Source organism: Mirounga leonina, unplaced genomic scaffold, assembly GCF_011800145.1.
Source record: "Mirounga leonina isolate KUSES-001 unplaced genomic scaffold, KU_Mleo_1.0 Mir_97, whole genome shotgun sequence".
In the NCBI taxonomy this organism is placed as follows: domain Eukaryota; kingdom Metazoa; phylum Chordata; class Mammalia; order Carnivora; family Phocidae; genus Mirounga; species Mirounga leonina.
The window spans coordinates 6,293,544-6,313,409 of NW_023270889.1; the positions used below are offsets into that span (position 1 = coordinate 6,293,544).

The 19,866-nt window shown below is 39.5% G+C and overlaps 1 protein-coding gene across 1 annotated transcript in view; it reads right to left on the reverse strand.

Annotated features, from left to right (window-relative positions):
• The window catches only part of LOC118006536 (PI-PLC X domain-containing protein 3), a 162,261-nt gene extending 160,205 nt beyond the window's left edge, over positions 1-2,056 (reverse strand). The window contains exon 1 of the mRNA XM_034999217.1: positions 1,709-2,056. Coding sequence (XP_034855108.1) covers positions 1,709-1,811 — 103 coding nt within the window. The 5' untranslated portion in view covers positions 1,812-2,056. The remainder of the gene's footprint in view (positions 1-1,708) is intronic.
• Positions 2,057-19,866: the final 17,810 nt, after the last annotated feature.

Sequence of the window (19,866 nt, forward strand, 5' to 3'; positions counted from 1 at the left end):
TATATGTACGGAAATGCTCAGGAGAGATCGTATGAAAGCAACTGTCTAAAAACCACATAAAGAGGAAGCAAAGACGATTGGAACGTGGAACTGTGGAAGTAAGAGTGAAATTTTGCCAACAAAGTTGTGCACTTTCTACTGTCTCCTTCAAAAGAGCAATCCCCAGGCTCAACCAGGTAGCAGGGTAAGTGCACAGTGGAGAAGCGGGGTGGTCTTTTCCTTGGAGATACCTGGGCTCTTGGGAGGCTACCTCTTGAAGAAGGGCAAAAGGAGACCGACAAACCCTTCCTTCAGGGATTGGTGCTCAGAGTGCAGCCTGTGCCTGTCAGCAGCCAAACATCCACTTGACTAACGACCATTGATCTGAGTTACTGATCAATTCCAGAGCTGCTGGTTAGAGCTTTTTGGGATTTTTCAAAGGAACCCTTCACTTCCTCCCCCCCCCCCCGCCCCTTTCCTCTTTATTGTGTCTTCCTCCAGTGGCTGAGAGGGGGCGCTGGATGGGGTAGATCAAGAGGAGACAGACCAGAAGGTTGAACTTGATAACCGGGCAGAGCTCGGGGCAGGGGTGGACTACCTGTGGGTAAATTGCCCTCTAGCCGGCTCCTGGGAGAATCGGGCATCTGCACCCTCAGCACAAGCGAAAAGTCAAATTGGTAACGAAGTATGGCCGTGTCCCCAGCGGTCACCGTACTACTCCGCCCTGAAACATCCCTCTCTCCTGCACACCTGAGTTAGGGGCTATTGCACGCTCCCGCCCCCAGAAACCCGCCTAGTCCTCTGATCTGAGCCGCGCGCGCCATGCTGAAGCCTCTGGATCCCTCGCGTCGCGTCCTCGCTTTGCCCGGACTTCCTTCCTTCTGGGCTGTCTGGACGCTCGCATACTCCCCTTTCCCCTTTGGTTTGCCTGTGAATCCCACCCCTCCGCCGCTGCTCACGCAGGTTCCCCCGCCGGGCTTCTGTCCCGAGCAACAGACGCACGGTCCGCAAGGGGTTGCTTTCCGGACCCGGGCGCTACACGTTGCCAACAGCACTTGAATCAGAATCCCGACGGTGACCACCCGGCCAAGCCCGCCGGGTCCACGCAGACCAGGAAGCGGCGCCCTGCGCCCCTCGCTCCCTTCAGCTCCCGGTCAAGGGCAGTGATCACGCCGCCGCGGGTCCCTGAACTTTCCTCGCTCTCAGGGAAGCGCTTTGTCTCTTTAAAGGAGACTGGGGACCAATATGAAAGACTCGGGTAGGTTCTAACCGAGAAATCTACCAAATCCGCTCCATTTCGTGACAGGGATGGAGTCGGAGGTCCACGAGCCGGAGCCGAGCCCTCAGGACACCCGCTCGCGCTCCCCGCGCTCTGTCACCCCACAGACCCAGAAGTCGCCCCCCCCCAAGTCTGCGGGGAAAACCGTGGGAGGGGGGCTCAAGGCGGATCCTGGAGCCGAGGCACCCCCGTGCCCCAGCCCTCTCGCACAGCCTGCCTGCTTCCAAAGCCCAGTGCAACAGCAGTCACCTTGCCTCGCCGCGCCACGGTCCCCAGAGGTTTGCAAAACGCCAGAGGCCCGAGGCTCCCAGGCACGCGCTCGCCTGGCCGGAGCCCCACCCCTGGGGACGAGTTTCCCTCCCTCGGGCGGCGTGGCAAGTTACCACTTCGCGGCAGATTATGCAGGGCGGGGCAGGGGGAGCGCCCCGTCGGCAGCCTCCGCGCGCCTACCTGGGATGGCTAAATTGGTGAGGGGGATGCTGTGGATGCTCTGCGGCAGAGTTGCCATCCAGTCGGCGAATTTCAGCTCGTTCTTCCCCTGAGACGAGGCCATCGTGCCGGTCGGCGTGCCGCGCGCTGGTCCCCGCACTCCCCGGCAGGCTGGCAGGCTGCGGCCGCTAATCCGATGTTTGCTCCGGCCCGGCTGGAGTTTACGCTCCGCTCTGCGCCACACCCACAGGATGGCGCAGACACACGCTAATTTTAATAATTATTCAAAACACCCCATGCTCCCCTAGCGCCTCCGCCAGACTCCGCTGGAGCTTTTGTTCCTGACGTCCGCGCTCGGCTTTCTCCTCTCTCCCCTCCCTGCTCGACTCCCCCCTCCCGCCTCATCCCTGCTATGCGTCTCTGCCTTTTCTCGCCATGCTGCAGCTTTCCTTGTCTTCTTTTTAACTTGGTTCACGCAGCGGCTTTGCTTTGCCCGTGGTTTTGCTCGGCCCTTTGATGTGACTTCCCGGTCCTGTTTGTAGGAAAGACAGTCTTGTGGTTGAACCTAAAATCCTAGAAGACTTGGGATGCTATCGCCTCCCGGGGAGCAGACTCTCATACTGGCTTTCAGGACTTTCCATTCTTACCAGAGAGCTTTCCTCTTTGTAAGCTACAACAGGTTGTGCCTCTCCTCAGCGAGAGCCCACAGCCCTGCTTACCACAAAATGGTGGTCTTTAATCACCACTTCGCCTAATTGTTGGGAGTAGTTGACAAGTGTGCTGTGAGCAAAGAGCCGTGAATTCCAGTGGTTCCTACTTAATCCCTGGTATCCTGTTCCAGACGTTTCAAGGTAAAAAGCACTTCAACCCCTTCGTTTCCTGGATCGTGAGAAATCGGTTATTGCTATGGAGAGAGCTGCCTGTGTCCTCTCTTTGTCATTTCTATGGCACTCAGGACAAGGTAAAGCCTGATGCTAGAAGAAAATCACATTTCCCAGTGACATACTATAATTATTGCCAGTAGCATTTGGTGGAATTTATTTGGCAGCATTCAAAATGATTTATGCGATTGTCTGATTTTTCATTCCTTGGCAGACTGGAGAGATGTATCTCTCTCAGGAGAAATCACTCATTGAGCCTCCAAAGAACTGTCTTGGTCCACCTGCTCTCAGATGAGAAAGAGAAGAGAAATCAAGTTTTACAAATGTGATGAGTCCAGGAGTGGCCTGAGGAATGTATAAGCAATGCACTGAAAATATGCTAGGTCTTTGCAACCCAAAGAATGTAGATGCAGTGGTGTGTAAATCCTGTTCCTAAAGTAAATGCTTTTAGTTTGGAGAAATGAAAACAAGGTAGGAGAGAGAGCTATAAAACCTGGGAATGATCATTTTACTTCAGTAAACCATCACAACACCAAAAACCACAACTAAAGCTTGCTTATTATAGGAGGATGCAGAGCCCACAGAATATTTACTCCAAAAGGGATGCACTGTGAGAAAGATGGAGAGAAGAGATCGTTCCTCACCCTTAGTGATCAAATTTTCCATTGCTTCCTAGAATCAATATATAGCTTCAAGAGAACAAGGTAGGGTTATCGTTCAGAATAAGAAAGAAATGTCCTAGGATTTTTTTTTCCCAAGATAAATCTTAATATTCTTGCTATCCCAGTAGGAGCCCACAAACCCTCTTGATTAGAGTGAAAATTTAGCTCACTATAAGATTCTAGGTCAAGAGACCTACAAATACCACCCTTCTGACTAATGTCGGTGCTCTGTCGGCATCATGGCAGGCCCTTTAGGAGAGAACTCAGATCTGGGAATCAGTTGCTCTGTCTAAATAGTTCGGGCAAGTTTTCTAGTGTCTGTCAGCCCTGGTTATCTCCATTATAAAATGGTGATAATAACTCAGAGATTTGTGGTGAAGCTTCCAGGAAAGAGTGTATATGAAAAAGCTTTGTTTTCAGCAAAGCATCATACAAAATGTGAGATTTATGTTTATTAAGATAACATATGTTTATTATCTTCATTGCCTTTTCTATCCTCACAGAGCATTCACTTTCAGGAGAATGAAATAATTATTAGATCTTGGGAATATTTTTTAATAAATTATACTTTAAAAACATGCCCCGTTCAAGTATGTTGAACCTATGTGTCTCTAAAAGGTTACAAAGCTTTTTTTTTTTTTAAATGAAACCATTTTAAATGTTGAAGATAGTTGTCTTTATAAAGAACTGTATGAGGATGCAGAGAAAGGGGAACCCTCTTACACTGTTGGTGAGAGTGCAAGCTGGTGCAGCTTTACTCTGGAAAACAGTATGGAGGTTCCTCAAGAAGTTAAAAATAGAGCTACCCTATGACCCAGCAATTGCACTACTAGGTATTTACCCCAAAGATAAAAATGTAGAGATCTAAAGGGACACCTGCACCCTAATGTTTATAGCAGCAATGTCCACAACAGTCAAACTGTGGAAAGAGCCGAGATGTCCATCAACAGATGAATGGATAAAGAAGATGTGGTGCATAGACACCACAATAGATACCTATAGATATATTATACAATAATACAATAGAATATTACTCAGCCAGCAGAAAGGATGAATACTTACCATTTGCATCAACGTGGATGGATCTAGAGGGTATTATGCTGAGTGAAATAAGTCAATCAGAGAAAGACAATTATACAGTTTCACTCATATGTGGAATATAAGAAATAGCACAGAGGATCATAGGGGAAGGGAGGGAAAACTGAATGGGAAGTCAACAGAGAGAGAGAGAAAAAAACCATGAGAGACTTTAACTATAGGAAACAAACTGAGGGTTGCTGGAGGGGAGGTTGGGGGGAATGGGATAATTGGATGATGGGCATTAAGGAGGGCACGTGATGTGATGAGCACTGGGTGTTATACACAACTGATGAATCATTGAACACTACATCTGGACTGATCATGTACTATATGTTGGCTAATTGAATTTAAATAATAAAAAAAGAATTGTACACTGTATCTTTTGGTGAAGCAAACAATCCCTCTCCTGTTTTATCTGCTTTAAATTTCAGAATTTTTCATATATTGGTTTTGCATAAAATTTCACATTTCTAAGCATGCAATCCACCAGAAAAGACAGGGCTGGAAGTTGATAGTTCTGAATCTCTTTCCTAGCCTTATAATCAATATTTTAGGCAATTTTATGACCCAGTTTCCCCATCTTTCTTTTACCAGCTCTGCCACCACTTACTAAATGACATTAAGAAAATCATGTAATTTCACTGGGTTTTAGTTATCCCACTGTATTAGTCATGGTTCTCTAGAGAAATATATATATATATAATACATATATTATTATATATAAATATAAATAATTTTATATAATATAAATATATTTTTATTTTTATCATTTACATAAAACTTATATAATAAGAATAAGATATAAATAAATATAAAATATTAGTAAATATATATTACATATATTTATATTTATAAATATATGTGGCAGGGAGCGAGGAAAGGAGAGAGGGGGGAAAAGAGGGAAGGAAGGACGAAGAGACAGATTTATTTAAGGAATTGGCTCATGTGATTGTGAGAGCTAGAAAACCTGAAAGGCAGGCCAGCACGCTGGTAACTCAGGTAGGATTTCTATGTTGCAGTCTTGAATAGGAATTCTTTAAGAAACCTGTCCCAGTTCTTAAGACCTTTCACTGATTGGATGAGGCCCACTAACATTATAGAAAATAATCTGCTTTACTCAAAGTCAAATAACTATGTATGCTAATCATATCCACAAAGACCTTCACAGCAGCATCTAGACTAGTGTTTGACTAAACCATTGGGCATCATAGTCTAACCAAGCTGACACATAAAATTAACCATCACAACCACTGGTAAACTAAACTAGAAGTTGTTACTGATCTCTAGGGCCCCTGTGACTCTGTTATTCTACAGCTCTGTTTCCTTTGTGATTCTTTCTCATGTGTATAGCTTCTGGAAATAGCAAGAGGAGGAATGAAAATATTTCCTTTTTTTTTTTTTTTTAATCTATCCAGACAACTCAAGGTGCGGAATAGCATTTTCATCTCTACAACAGAGATGAGAAAATACTAGTAGTTTTTAATTGTGGTGTCAATAATAGCTAACCTTAAAAAACGGTTTTAAGCCTAAGTGAAAAGAGTAAAATAACTTGTTGCAATGGTTTCATGCTACTAATAAAACGTATTCATGTAATCTTTAGCTCTCCATTAAAACCGTACTATGCCCACTTATACACATTACTGATTATTTGGAACATTTCCTTACTTCATATCCTCTTCCACTCTTAAACATACATGGCTCTCTTCCTAGAAATAAATCCATGCTTATATGGTCAATTAATCTATGACAAAGGAGGCTAGAATATAACTAGGGAAAAGACAGTCTCTTCAATAAATGGTGTTGGGAAAACTGGACAGCTGCATGCAAAAGAATGAACTGGACCACTTTCTTACACCATACACAAAAAATAAACTCAAAATGGATTAAACACGTAAATGTAAGACCTGAAACCATAAAAATCCTAGAAGAAAACATAGGCAGTAATTTCTTTGACATCGGCCTTAACAACATTATTGTAGATATGTCTCCTCAAGCAAGGGAAACAAAAGCAAAAATAAACTGACTGGAACCATGCTAAAATAAAAAGCTTTTGCACGGCAAAGGAAACTATCAACAAAACAAAAAGGTAACCCACTAAATGGGAGAAGATATTTGCTGATGATATATCTGATAAGGGGTTAATATCCAAAATACATAAAGAATTTATACAACTCAGCACCATAAAAAAAATAAGCCTCCTTTAGCATGCCTACCTGTTAGCATCTCACTGAGTGCCAAAAGACTTAGAACTTAGTAGAATTTGAGGGGCCATTACTAGCAAAATGTTTGATTTCTCATGGCATGGGAGTTGCTAGAGGTGGAGGGTGGCCTGGGAAGGAAGGATGAGACTCTTATAGGTTCATGTGCAGAATAAAAAAAAAAAAAAAATCCCGAAACTATTTTACTCATTCTTGCTAAAAAAAATTATGACTATAATTATACCAGTGCTCATAGCAGAATTATTCACAATTGCCAAAAGGCACTGACAGATGAATGCCCATTGACGGATGAATGCATAAACAAAATGTGGTATAATTGTATGATGGAATATTATTCAGCTTTAAAAAGGAAAGAAATTCTGACCTCTGCTACATCATGGATAAACTGAAGACATTATGCTAACTGAAATAAGCCAGACACAAAAGGATAACTATTATGTGATTCCACTGACACCAGCTACTTAACATAGTAAAATACATAGAGACAGAAAGCAGAACAGTGGTGTCAGGCAGGGTCTGTGGAAGGGGAGAATGAGGATTATGGTTTAATGGGTACAGAGATTCAGTTTAGGATCATGAAAAAGTTCTGAAGATGGGTAGATAGTGATGATAGCTACACAACAACGTAAATGTATTTAATGCCACTGAACTGTACACTTAAAAATAGTTCAGATGGTAAATTTTTTATGTATATTTTAACATAACAAAAAAAAAAACCCTAATGACCAATGACTGTTGTTCATCAGAAGGACCATAGTTGTTTGATCAACTATAAAGTTCCCATTGTAATCATCTGGTAAGAGTTCATCTTCTAGCCCATGATTGCCAGGAACACACCTGAAATTATACAAATTGGGCTTATTACTTTTTGCTGTGAGAGAAAACACACATCATGGGAACCTTGGAACATCTCCACACGAGGGTATTTGAACTTATAAAATTTGCTCTTCTGTTATGCGATTTGGGGGATGGATTTAAGGAAGTGGTGTTTGCTCTGATTTGGATGCTGCTGGGAAGTAGTGTGGAGGGTAATTCAGTGAGGATCTTGGTAAGTCTTATTTGGAAGGAGAATAGACTAGACTAAGACTAAAGCTGTAGGAAGTAAAGAGGTGGGAGTCACTCACAAGAGTGCAGGATATTGGATCATTTTTGTGGCATGGACGATACCAATGTCTTGTCTATTTTCAGACACGATTACAGAGGGATCATGTTCTCTTTTGTTATTCGTCAAAGTCACAGAATGGCCTTGTCTAATGTTGATGTTCTGTGAATGTGTTTGTATTCAACAGGGAACACCAAGGCCAAGCTGATAGTATCTGGAGAACAACAGCTGGATGTCAGGGACTACTTCTCTCTTTCTCACTCCTAAGCAGAAGGACATGGCCCAATCTAATTTATCTGGAGTTCTAAGAGTCCTAGTCTAGTAGAACTTTGTCAACAAGAGATGTTATTGGCAACTTCGATATGTATTCCCCAGCAATAAGATTTTCATTTATACTTTACGGCACGAACAGTCTGACACAATAAAGCAAATTATATGTCTGCATGTGCAAGCTCATGACGGTTCTTGCACAAATATGCTTCGTGAGGCTTTTGTAGCTTCTTGCCATCCTCAAATAGTTCCTCAGGTACACAGAAGCAAAGATTACCCCCCCTATAGGGTAACTCACTCTATTTGCAATCCCCAAAGGCAATGCTGGATATCTAGGGCTGTGTGACAGGCACAGGTAATGCTGTGGGACGCCGCTAACACCTGAGAGAAGGATTCTCAGAAAAGTTAGGTAATGAGCTCTCGGTCTGGCCCTAGTCCTAGAACTGCAGATCAGCTGCGAAAGAGTATGTCAGAATCCGGGCACAGTGTGAGAGGGAGGCCAAGTATCTGGCTGTCTGGGGAGCTCTGAGCAATGCGCAACACTGGGAAACAAAGAGGAATTAGAGACAATGACTATTTGTGCTTATTCATTTTTCCAATTACCAATCTAGCATCATTTAAGGCTAAAACTTCACCTAATAAAGATTTACCTTAATGATTGGACAATCATCTTCATTCAGTACTAAACCTTTCTTTACAACTTTATGCAACCCTTAGTCCCTACATGATTTTTTTTTCCTTTTGCATTCATTACATAACAAACAATTTAAAGATTGAAGCTCCTCTTTTTCGTGCTTACACTTAATGGCTCAAATGTAACCATGCATTAAAGAAATGTTACAGGATGTAATGAGCACTGGGTGTTGTTATATGTAACTGATAAATAACTGAACTCTACATCTGAAACTAATGATGTAATATATGTTGGCTAATTGAATTAAAATTAAAAAAAAATGTTACCACACCGCCTTTATTTGGAAAGATGAATTCCACATCGTTTATAGTACCTTGACTTTTTAAAATTAATATTGTAATATTTGGCCACACCACTCTTGTCAGAGATTATAAGGGTGAGGGTAGGATGGAGGAAAGCAAAGCAGAAAGCATTTAATTTTTTCTTTATTCCATTAAAAACGTTTATGTGAATTATTTATAAGTAAAGATATAATAAAACATAAAATAAGTAAAAACATAAAAATAAGTAAAGATATAATAAAATGCCCAGATCCTGCATTTGTCTTAGTAAATGCATAAACTTGGGGGAGGTCTTTAATCTAAGCCATAAGCTACAGACACTCAGAGTAGCTGTACACAAGTCTAGTCCTGAACACAAACTCGTAATTGGCCCTGGGCATGTGTTTATCATGGCCAGCTGTCATAAGCCTGTCCCTATACTGTTCTGGTGGTAAACACCAAACGTGTGTGTGTGTGTGTGTATGCAGTTTACAGCCACAACTGGCTTCTGATTGATGTCATTTTATCGTAAAAATTTCACTCGATATATTAAGTTGATTATTTAGTTGAGGAATCAGTCAATTCATATTTTTTAAATCACCAATGATTGAATAAGCAGTTTTTCTGACTGCATTTATTATTAACCTATAGAATATAAATGTGATGCTCTAAATCCTCTTGTTTAACTCAAGTTGCATGTAGAGAAATACATATAATACATACGTAACTTGGGGATGTCGAATTCCCCAAATACAACTTGTAGGAAAATTGTAAAATGTGAACTTAAAACTTTACATAGACTACCATAAATTCAAAGTAATCACATCCTCTGGTTCTAAAATTACTGTAGGCATATACCATTAAAAAGATAACTAATTTCCCTGAATATGTGTGTTTCATAATCACTGCATTTATTCTTTATAATTTTTTAAAAGATTTTATTTATTTGAGAGAGAGAATGAGAGAGAGAGAGCACATGAGAGGGGGGAGGGTCAGAGGGAGAAGCAGACTCCCTGCTGAGCAGGGAGCCCGATGCGGGGACTCGATCCCGGGACTCCAGGATCATGACCTGAGCCGAAGGCAGTCGCTTAACCAACTGAGCCATCAGGCGCCCTGCATTTATTCTTTATAATCAAAAACCTTTCTCTTTTAAAATGATTGACGTTTGTGTATTTTTTTTTTACCATTTTGTATGTTTCTATAAGTCTGTTTTCTTAAAAAAAGCAAAAGAAAATGCATACATTTCTTTTTAAAAACTTTTTATTGAAATTCTAGTTAGTTAACATACAGTGTAATATTAATTTCAGGTGTACAATGTAGTAATTCAATACGTCCATACAACACCAGGTACTCATCGCAGCAAGTGCCCTCCTTAATCCCCATCACCTGTTAAACCCATTTTCCCACCCACCTCCTCTCTGGTAACCATCAGTTTGTTCTCTATAGTTTAGAGTCGATTTCTTGGTTTGCTTCTCTTTTTTCTTCGCCTATGAGCTTTTGTTTTGTTTCTTAAATTCCACACGTGAGTGAAATCATATGGTATTTGTCTTTCTCTGACTGACTTATTTCAATTAGCATAATACATTCTAGCTCCATCCATGTCATTACAAATGGCAAGATTTCATTCTTTTTTATGGCTGGGTAATATTCCATTATATATATATATATATATATATACACACACACACACACACACACATACATACATACACACACATGCACACACACACACCACATCCTCTTGGGCTATTTCCATAATTTGGCTATTGTAGACAATGATGCTATAAATATCATGTATCCCTTTGAATTAATATTTTCATATGCTTTGTGTAAATGACTAGTAGTACAATTGCTGGATTGTAGGGTAATTCTATTTTTAAGTTTTTGAGGAGTCTCCATACTATTTTCCAGAGTGGCTGCACCAGCTTGCATTCCCATCAACAATGTAAGAGGGTTCCCTTTCTCTTCATCCTGGCCGACACCTGTTGTTTCTTGTGCTGTTAATTTTAGCCATTCTGCCTAGTGTGAGGCGATATCTCATTGTAGTTGTGATGTGTATTTCCCTGATGATGAGTGATGTTGAGCATCTTTTCATGGGTCTGTTGTTCACCTGTATGTCTTCTTTTCGAAAAATGTCTATTCATGTCTTCTGCACATTTTTAAATTGGATTATTTGTGTTTTGGGTATTGAGTTTTTAATAAAAAAAACAAAAAACCTAAGGTTTAGGCCTCATTTTGTTCGCTACACACCAAGTCATCCACATGACTACTAAGTTATTTTATTATGTATCACATGTATATAAGATATAATATTTTTTACTTTCTCATATAGGCAATAATACAATTTTACTTAATTACTGCATATAGCTTGAAAATAACATTTGACAAACATATTAAGAATACATTTGCAGGGGCGCCTGGGTGGCTCAGTTGGTTGGGCGACTGCCTTCGGCTCAGGTCATGATCCTGGAGTCCCGGGATCGAGTCCCGCATTGGGCTCCCTGTTTGGCAGGGAGTCTGCTTCTCCCTCTGACCCTCCTCCTTCTCATGCTCTCTGTCTCTCTCTCTCTCTCTCTCAAATAAATAAATAAAATCTTTAAAAAAAAAAAAAAAGAATACATTTGCAGATATTTCTAAAGATACATATAAAGACCCTTTCACAGTTAAAGAGAAATCACATTTCTAAGAGAGAGGAATGCATTCTATCTAATAATGATCTAAATATTTGTACCAAGTGCCGAATGGTACAAATGGAATGGGAATCAAAGTATCTTTAAAAGCTTATATAAAGAGCTTGTAAACAAACTTGCCTTTATACACACTGCAGAAAATTGTTATGGTTATGAAATTTATACTACATCAAATAAGAACAAATTATCATTAATACAAGGTAGCTAAAGAGCAGCTTTCCTGGCCCAGCAAAGACAGCTGTGGACCCAGAAGAGATGAATGCCAAGTCCATAATCACATCGCAACCGACAAAAAGGTCCAAAAGGAGACTGCAAATGCCTAGATGCTTACTTCCCCGGCTGAGGGATTCTACTTTGTAGAGCACCTGGAAGAGAAGAGGAGCTGAGAAAATATAATCCAAGAGGAGACCTCCCCACTCCCTTCCCACATCACGGTGGGATAAGGCAGTTATGGAGCTACCTTCCAGAAACAGAAAAATCGGTAGGCATGCAACCTCTAGATTTTAATGAAATTGGCAGAAAACTCATGTGGTCAGGGCACTGCAAAGTGGCACATTTCTCAAAGCGAATCATGCTGGTTTGCCGACCCAAAGAGTCACAAGACTAATCTGGATTTTGCATGGAAATTCAAAAAATGCAATACTGAAAGTCATGGTTGAGTAATGTGGCCACCTGCAGGCGGTTAAGCAACAGAAGAATGTCCCAGTACGCACTGGCTAATAACAGGGAAGTTATTTTCTACTTAAAATAATTTATAGTAAGAAAATTATAACCCAGCATTATCATATACTTTGTGTAATTGTAAAACTTGAATTTTTCATATGTGACAATTGTTGGTATAATTTTCCACAAAGATATTACTCACTATAGCTCATTATTAACTTTGATTAGTGAGACTGAAAAAGAATACATCTATTATGATTATTCATGCCACTATTATTTTCTTTCACAAGCACTGAAAAAGCTGAGATGTGACTCTTCGCTTATACCGAAAAGACACAGGATATGGAAAAATCCAACGTTTGAAAAGAATGGGTTTGAATTGACTTTGGTTCATTACAATGGCCCTAAAGGGGATTAGGAAGCCTTCACCTCGTTAAAAATTACTTTAAAATAGACTATACAAAATAGCTGTTGGAAACAATAATAAGGCTACGTGAAGTAAGCTCATTTCCACACGCAATGTATTTAATGATGTGCTTTAATGGTAGGACGTTAGTTGAACTTAATAGTTAAAGGAACAATAAAATATATTATAAAAAATTTAGAAATTATGCAAATGGATTTCATGTGAAGCAAATATTGGCAGATCAGCTAATTAGTAATAATGGTTTCAGACTAACAAAGGATAATTTTGAGTGTCTGTCACTGATCAGTATTAATGATTTTAAGAATGAACTATAGACCATCTGTATAGTCTATACTGCAAGCAACGGGCAGCCTATCTTAGGATATGGGGAAAACAGAAGGCAGAATGGAATCAGAGTAGAAGAAGCCAAGAAGAGGAACAAAAACAAAAGCCGGATGTAAAGCATGGTCAAAGGTGAAACAGAATGATGGTGAGAAGTACATGAACAAATTATTTGACCATTCTTTACAACAAAAAGAAAAATTGAAATTGGGAAATTTTTCAGTTAATACAATTACTGTAGAAAATGTGGCTGATTAATTTGGATCAAGATACCAAGTTTGGCACCTCCACACACTTGTTTATTTGACAACACTGATTAGCTTGTTCTTCATTTCACTTTCTATTGTGTAGTTATGCCTAACGCTACCCTCTAACAAAACACCCAGATGAAAATGGGGTGATTCATTCAATTATTCAGATGTTTTGCCTATATCAGGAAGGCTTGAATTTCTCATTCCATCTAGATATTTTGGCAGCATATATCATTTCAATACAAATTAGACCCAAGTGGTAAATTTTGTGTAATTCCCCAGGGACATATGCCAGGCTAGAAAATAACACTTTAAAAATAATTTAAAATATTTTTTAAACAGTGTCAGAAAATATAACTTCATCTGACATAATAATTAAAAGAAAAAATAATTGGCCATATTTCATTCAGTGATCCAGACTCTCTACCATATATTATCTGAACATCACTACCAGGGAAGAAGGCAGGCACAACTAATAACATTAGGTATCATTACTGAGTCCTTAGTACGTACTGGAGGCACTAGGATAAACGACACAGCATGTATATGATTCTGTTAGTACCTCACATGGGGATCAGAATGCATTAACTCATTAGTGCCCAAGGTCCTCTCCCCAGGCTTAAATTTTCAGTTGAGTCATCAGAGACATGCAAAGGTCCTAATGATTAAATGTATAAGGCACTCAAATTGATTTGTAATTTAGCTCACGGTAGCCATACCGCATGTTCCCTTTGCTGATGTGCTAAGTATCCTCAAACCTTCTCTCTACCACCATAGTGTTTTTATACCCCTTACTATATGTTTTCCTAATAATTTTGCTTTTCCCATGCTCACTGTCCTGTGATATTAAGGAGGAGGGTATATAGCAGTCTGGGTGTAACACTAAGGTTGCCAGTTAAACATTTGCCCATGAATTTGAATCATGAAATCTGGTTTTATAAACTTTAAATTAATTTATAGGTGGGTTTTGCTTTTCTTTGCTTTTGTCCCTACCTCTATATTTTCAAATCAAAATTAATATTTTCCCATAGAACCTCTTCTCTCTTTTCTAACTAGCATGCACCATGAACCTCTTATATTGCACAATAATTCAGACTGTTAAAGTTATTTCTATGATAGGTCAGCTTATTAGATAATGACATAACTAATCTCATCTTAAGAGCTCATTAAGTTCTCAGTAAACAAGCCTATCTTAGGATATGGGGAAAGCTCTGTGATAACCCTGAGCTCTGTGCTTGGAGGAGAAGGGTGCAGCAGAAGGATGGGCAAAAACTCAGGGAAGCAAATAGTAACCAGTGGGAAAGAATCTACACACCTGAGCATCCATTACATCCCCTGGGTTCCTTACTACTAGCACTAGACCTCAGACTGGAACACAAGAATATTATCCATGTTCTAGTCTAGACACACACGCACACGCACACACACACACGCACACCTCACTTCAGTTTTTCCTTTTGTAAATTATTTTTTCCCTTTAAACTCTATTGTTCATGTCACTCAACTTCAGATACCTGGTAACCTTCAGTGTGACTTGCTCTATGTACCCAACTTCTCCCACCAGGCCCCCAACGTGTCATCTTTTTAATACACAAGTACTTGATAGTTTTGACTTCTGGTAGATTTATATCACATCACCTCCTCTCAGTGTCTCAATGACCCTAAAGACCTATGTAGGCCATTGAACTTCAGTAGGAGCTGGGGGAGATGGGGGGTGGGGGGAATGAGGATCTGGACATTTTAGAAATAATGATATTAAGTCCATTAAGAGAAGTGCACTCCTAGACAAACATCATTCCTATCTGATGAATAACCTCTTCAAAGACTGGGTGTGGAGGTTTAGAAGGGCTTCTGGGTTGCTAATTAATGTCAGAGTATAAAAAGCAGATTTAAACATCATTAAGATCACATTTCCATGATTGAAACATTATTATTTTATGTTGAGTTCTTTTATCTCTGGCAAGAGTGTAATCCAAAGGATGTTCAAACATGGAACGAGGTCATAAATTGTGAGTGTAGTCGCACTACAGCATACTTGTAGAAATTCAAACACATACTTTCTTTTGGCAGTTTAGTTAAAGATTGTAAGACTATACAACATAAATCTCACACACACACACGGGCACACATACACATGTGTGTGAAATTTTATTAAGATCTTCACTGAGAAGACTATTAAACTACTGGTATCAAAAATTACATAAGTGTTGGAGCGCCTGGGTGGCTCAGTCAGTTAAGTGTAGGACTCTTGATCTCAGTCCTGGTCTTGATCTCAGGGTTGTGAGTTCAAGCCCCGTGTTGGGCTCCACACTGGGCATGGAGCCTACTTTAAAAAAATTGTGTAAGTATTAAATCTGGCCAAAATAAATCAGTTTCTTGCATAGTTTTAACTTTAAACTGGATTAAGATTTTCTAGTAATCCTGTGTCATATTCTTTTAAATGATTTTTCTATTAAAAAAAAAGTAAATGTCTTTGGAATTTTTGTTACTTCACATTCAGAAAAAAAATTTGACCTTATAATCCTGTGAAACGATTTTGTTGGAAGATAGACTTTTATTTCTACACCATAATCTTTCTTGCAAAACAACTGCATCAGACAGGTTTGAGATCATTTCTCTTCCCTCTCAGCTCTTTCTAGCCCTTTCTTCTAAGGCTATTATTCCTTAGTTTTGTACCCATTTGTTGGGGGGAGCTTAAAAACTGATCATAATGTAAATGTAACAGGAAAACAAAAGTATACTAGGTACTTCAACTAAGACATTTTAATGTAGGGAAATAAACAGATGCTGGAGAACTGAGAAACCTAAAAATGCACACTGCAGTAATTATTGCAAAAAGCTGCTGTCATCTTTATGGTCGGAGAAAGAAAGAAAATAATTTGAGGTTTTTAGAAGCCAGATGCTTGGAGCAGTGTCTCTGATGAGTGGAGACTCAAACTTCTGAAGAGGTCCGTTGTCCAGCTTGTGTGCGTAGTCCAAGGGTAACGAGGCTGATTCTGGAAGTGTGGCCATTCTGAGAATGTGGGGAGAAGCTGGGATCTACAACCATCTGCTGCTGCCTGGGAGGACCATTTCTGAGGCAATGCCAATAAGAGCATCGAGCTGAACAGAACTAACTCCCTTCTTCTTCCTGCCTTCCAGTATCCTTTAATGCCCCCTATGGGCAGAACCTAAGAGAGAACCAGCTACCAAAGCAGAAATACAGTTTGCAGAGTCCCATTATCTCCAATCAGAGATATAGAAAACAGGATCTGTCACCAAGGAACAACAGCTTAGCAACTGGCATATGTGGTAGACAGAATAATGACTCCCCCAGAGTTATCCACATCCTAATCCCTGAAACCTGTGTATACATTATCTCACACGGCAAAAGGAACTTTGCAGATGTAAACATGTCAGGGATCTTGAGATGGGGAGATTATCCTAATTATCAGGGTAGGCCCAGTAGAATTATAAGTGTCCTTAGGAGAGGGAGGCCCAAGGCAGAAGGGTCAGAATCCAAGAAGGAGATGGGAAGATGGAAGAAGAGAGGGAGATTTAAAGGATGCTAACTGCAAGAGATTTAGTGTTGGATTCTAAGGATACCATTCTGAGTAATGAATAAAGTCTTATTCTTTTAAGAATATATTTACTCTAGTAACAATTTCTTTAATGTTTTTGGAATCAATCAGAGTTTTAACTCAAGATAATTTATTTATTTATTTATTTATTTTTAAAGATTTTATTTATTCATTTGAGAGAGAGAGCAGAGTGAGCAAGAGAGAACACAAGTGGAGGGGAGGGGCAGAGGGAGAGGGAGAAGCAGGCTCCCGGCTCAACAGGGACCCCCTCCACCCCCAACGCGGGCTCGATCCCAGGACCCTGGGATCATGACCTGTGCTGAAGGCAGATGCTTAACCAACTGAGACGCCCAGGCGCCCCTAATTTATAGAATAGACAATTTATAAAATAACACTTTACACTCCTCTCCAAAGACAGGCAGGATGAAGCTTAGAGATAATTGTGTAAATACTGTCCGTTCCATGCTCAGTAAATATTGTCAATTAATACCTCTTTTAACATTGCCGTTACTTCCTCTAAGAACTTTGAGTTTAATGAATTTTTTTTCAGGAGAATTCTGCTTCTCAACTTAACAATGTTGCTCCCACTGTTGGGAGAGCATGGACATGTCCACAGTCCCTTGGGTTCTAAAGCCCTGTTGGCTGATCCTCCAGCAAACTCTAAAATAGAGTCAGTTCCTAAACACAAAGGAGAAAACAGTCATTAGATGACTTTGGGGGGAAAAGTGCCTTAGAGGGAGTGGGGGAAATACCAGAGAAGTAAAAAAAATTACATTGAATAAATACTAACTGAGGAGTTGACTGGTTTGGCAGGGTGTCTTTTAAAGGAAACTGCAGGGCGCCTGGGTGGCTCAGTTGGTTAAGCGACTGCCTTCGGCTCAGGTCATGATCCTGGAGTCCCGGGATCGAGTCCCGGGATCGAGTCCCTGGATCGAGTCCCGCATCAGGCTCCCTGCTTGGCAGGGAGTCTGCTTCTCCCTCCAACCCTCCCCCCTTTCATGCTCTCTCTCTCTCAGTCTCTCTCTCTCAAATAAATAAATAAAATCTTTAAAAAAATAAAAATAAAAAAATAAATAAAGGAAACTGCATTTCCTGTTGGCCTTATGTTACTTTCAGCCAAGGTGGTAAAAAGCAAACAGGACACTATCTATTTATTTATTTACTTATTTATTGTTTTTATTCCAATATAGTTAACATACAGTGTTGTATTAATTTCAGGTGTACAATATAGTGATTCAACAACTCTTTACATTACTAGGAGCTCATCATGATAAGTGTATTCTTAATCCCCTTTACCTAATTCACCCATCCCCCCACCAACCTTCTCTCTGGTAACTATCAGTTTGTTCTCTAAAGTTAAGAGTCAGTTTTTTGGTTAGCATCTTTTTGTTTTGTTTTGTTTCTTAAATTCCACATATGAGTGAAATCATATGGTATTTGTCTTTCTCTGACTGACTTACTTCACTTAGCATTATACTCTCTGGTTCCATCCATATTGTTGCAAATAGCAAGATTTTATTCTTTTTTATGGCTGAATAATATTCCATTGCATATATATATATATATATATATATATATATATATATATATATATTTCATTTCTTCTTTATCCATTTATCTATTGATAGATACTTGGGTTGCTTCCATAATTTGGCTATTGTAAATAATGCTGTAATAAACATAGGGGTGCATGTATCCCTTCAAATTAGTGTTTTCGTATCCTTTGGGTAAATACCCAGTAGTAGAATAAATGGATCATATGGTAATTCCATTTTTAATTTTTTGAGGAACCTCCATACTGTTTTCCAGAGTGGCTGCACCAATAGGGTAAGAGGGTTCCCCTTTAACTGCATCCTTGACAACATTTATTGTTTCCTATCTTGTTAATTTTAGCCATTCTGACAGATGTGAGGTGATATCTCATTGTGGTTTTGGTTTGTATTTCCCTGATGATGAGTGATGTTAAGCATCTTTTCATGTTTCTGTTGGCCATCTGGATTTCTTCCTTGGAGAAATGTCTATTCATGTCTTCTGCCCATTTTTAAATTGGATTTTTTTGGGGGTGTTGAGTTTTATAAGTTCTTTATATATTTTGGATACTAACCCTCTATCAGATATGTCATTTGCAAACCTCTTCTCCCATTTCTTAGGCTGTTAGTTTTGTTGATTGTTTCTTCTGCTGTGCAGAAGCTTTTCATTTTGATGTAGTCCCAATGATTTATTTTTGCATTTGTTTCCCGCCTTAGGAGACATATGCAGAAAAATGTTGCTATGGCCATATCAGAAAAATTACTGCCTATGCTCTCTTCTAGGATATTTATGGTTTCAGATCTCACATTTAGGTCCAAACAGGATACTCTTTATATTCCTCCATCCAAAGAACAAAAAGAAGGAATCTTGCTACATTTTCCTTTTCTCCCCCTTCATCTTTGTCCCACTAAAAACTGAAGTTTTGAATAAAGATATTGCTAAATATTGGGTCAATTTTCATAATCTGATATGGAATACCTGGAATTTGAGAGAGAATAAGCTTTACTCTATTCACTTAGGTCTTTTTTAGTATTTTAAATTAGTTTCATAATTATCAATATAAATATTATACTCACAAATTAACAACAGGGACTCTACCCTGTGGAGTTAATTAAATACCTATAAATTAGCACAGCTCCTCTTCCAAGGCTGCCTAACCTTATGACTTAGATGTGTGCTTATTTGCAAATGGAATGAGTTTGAATTCCTTTGAGTTTTATTTTTATTATAATTCTCCCAATCTTTTTCTTCTGATATCCAGTGAACAACTATAATCTTTCATTTCACTATTTTTATCATATCACTCTATCTTGGCTCTAATGGAAATATTTAAGTAATCTATGGTTCCAAGAAGGAAAAAAAAACACAGTATAAAATCTAATTTTCAGAAAAATTTACTGCATTTTTAATCAACAAGGGACTGTGCCTCTTTAGTACTTTATAGCACTTTATCAGGTATTGTGCAGTATGCTTTTCTCTGAATTCTCAGCATGTCTCTGCAGTTTCAGGAAACAAGGGCAGACCCCACAGCAGCAATCCTTTAAACGGGAATTTTTACTGACTAACACT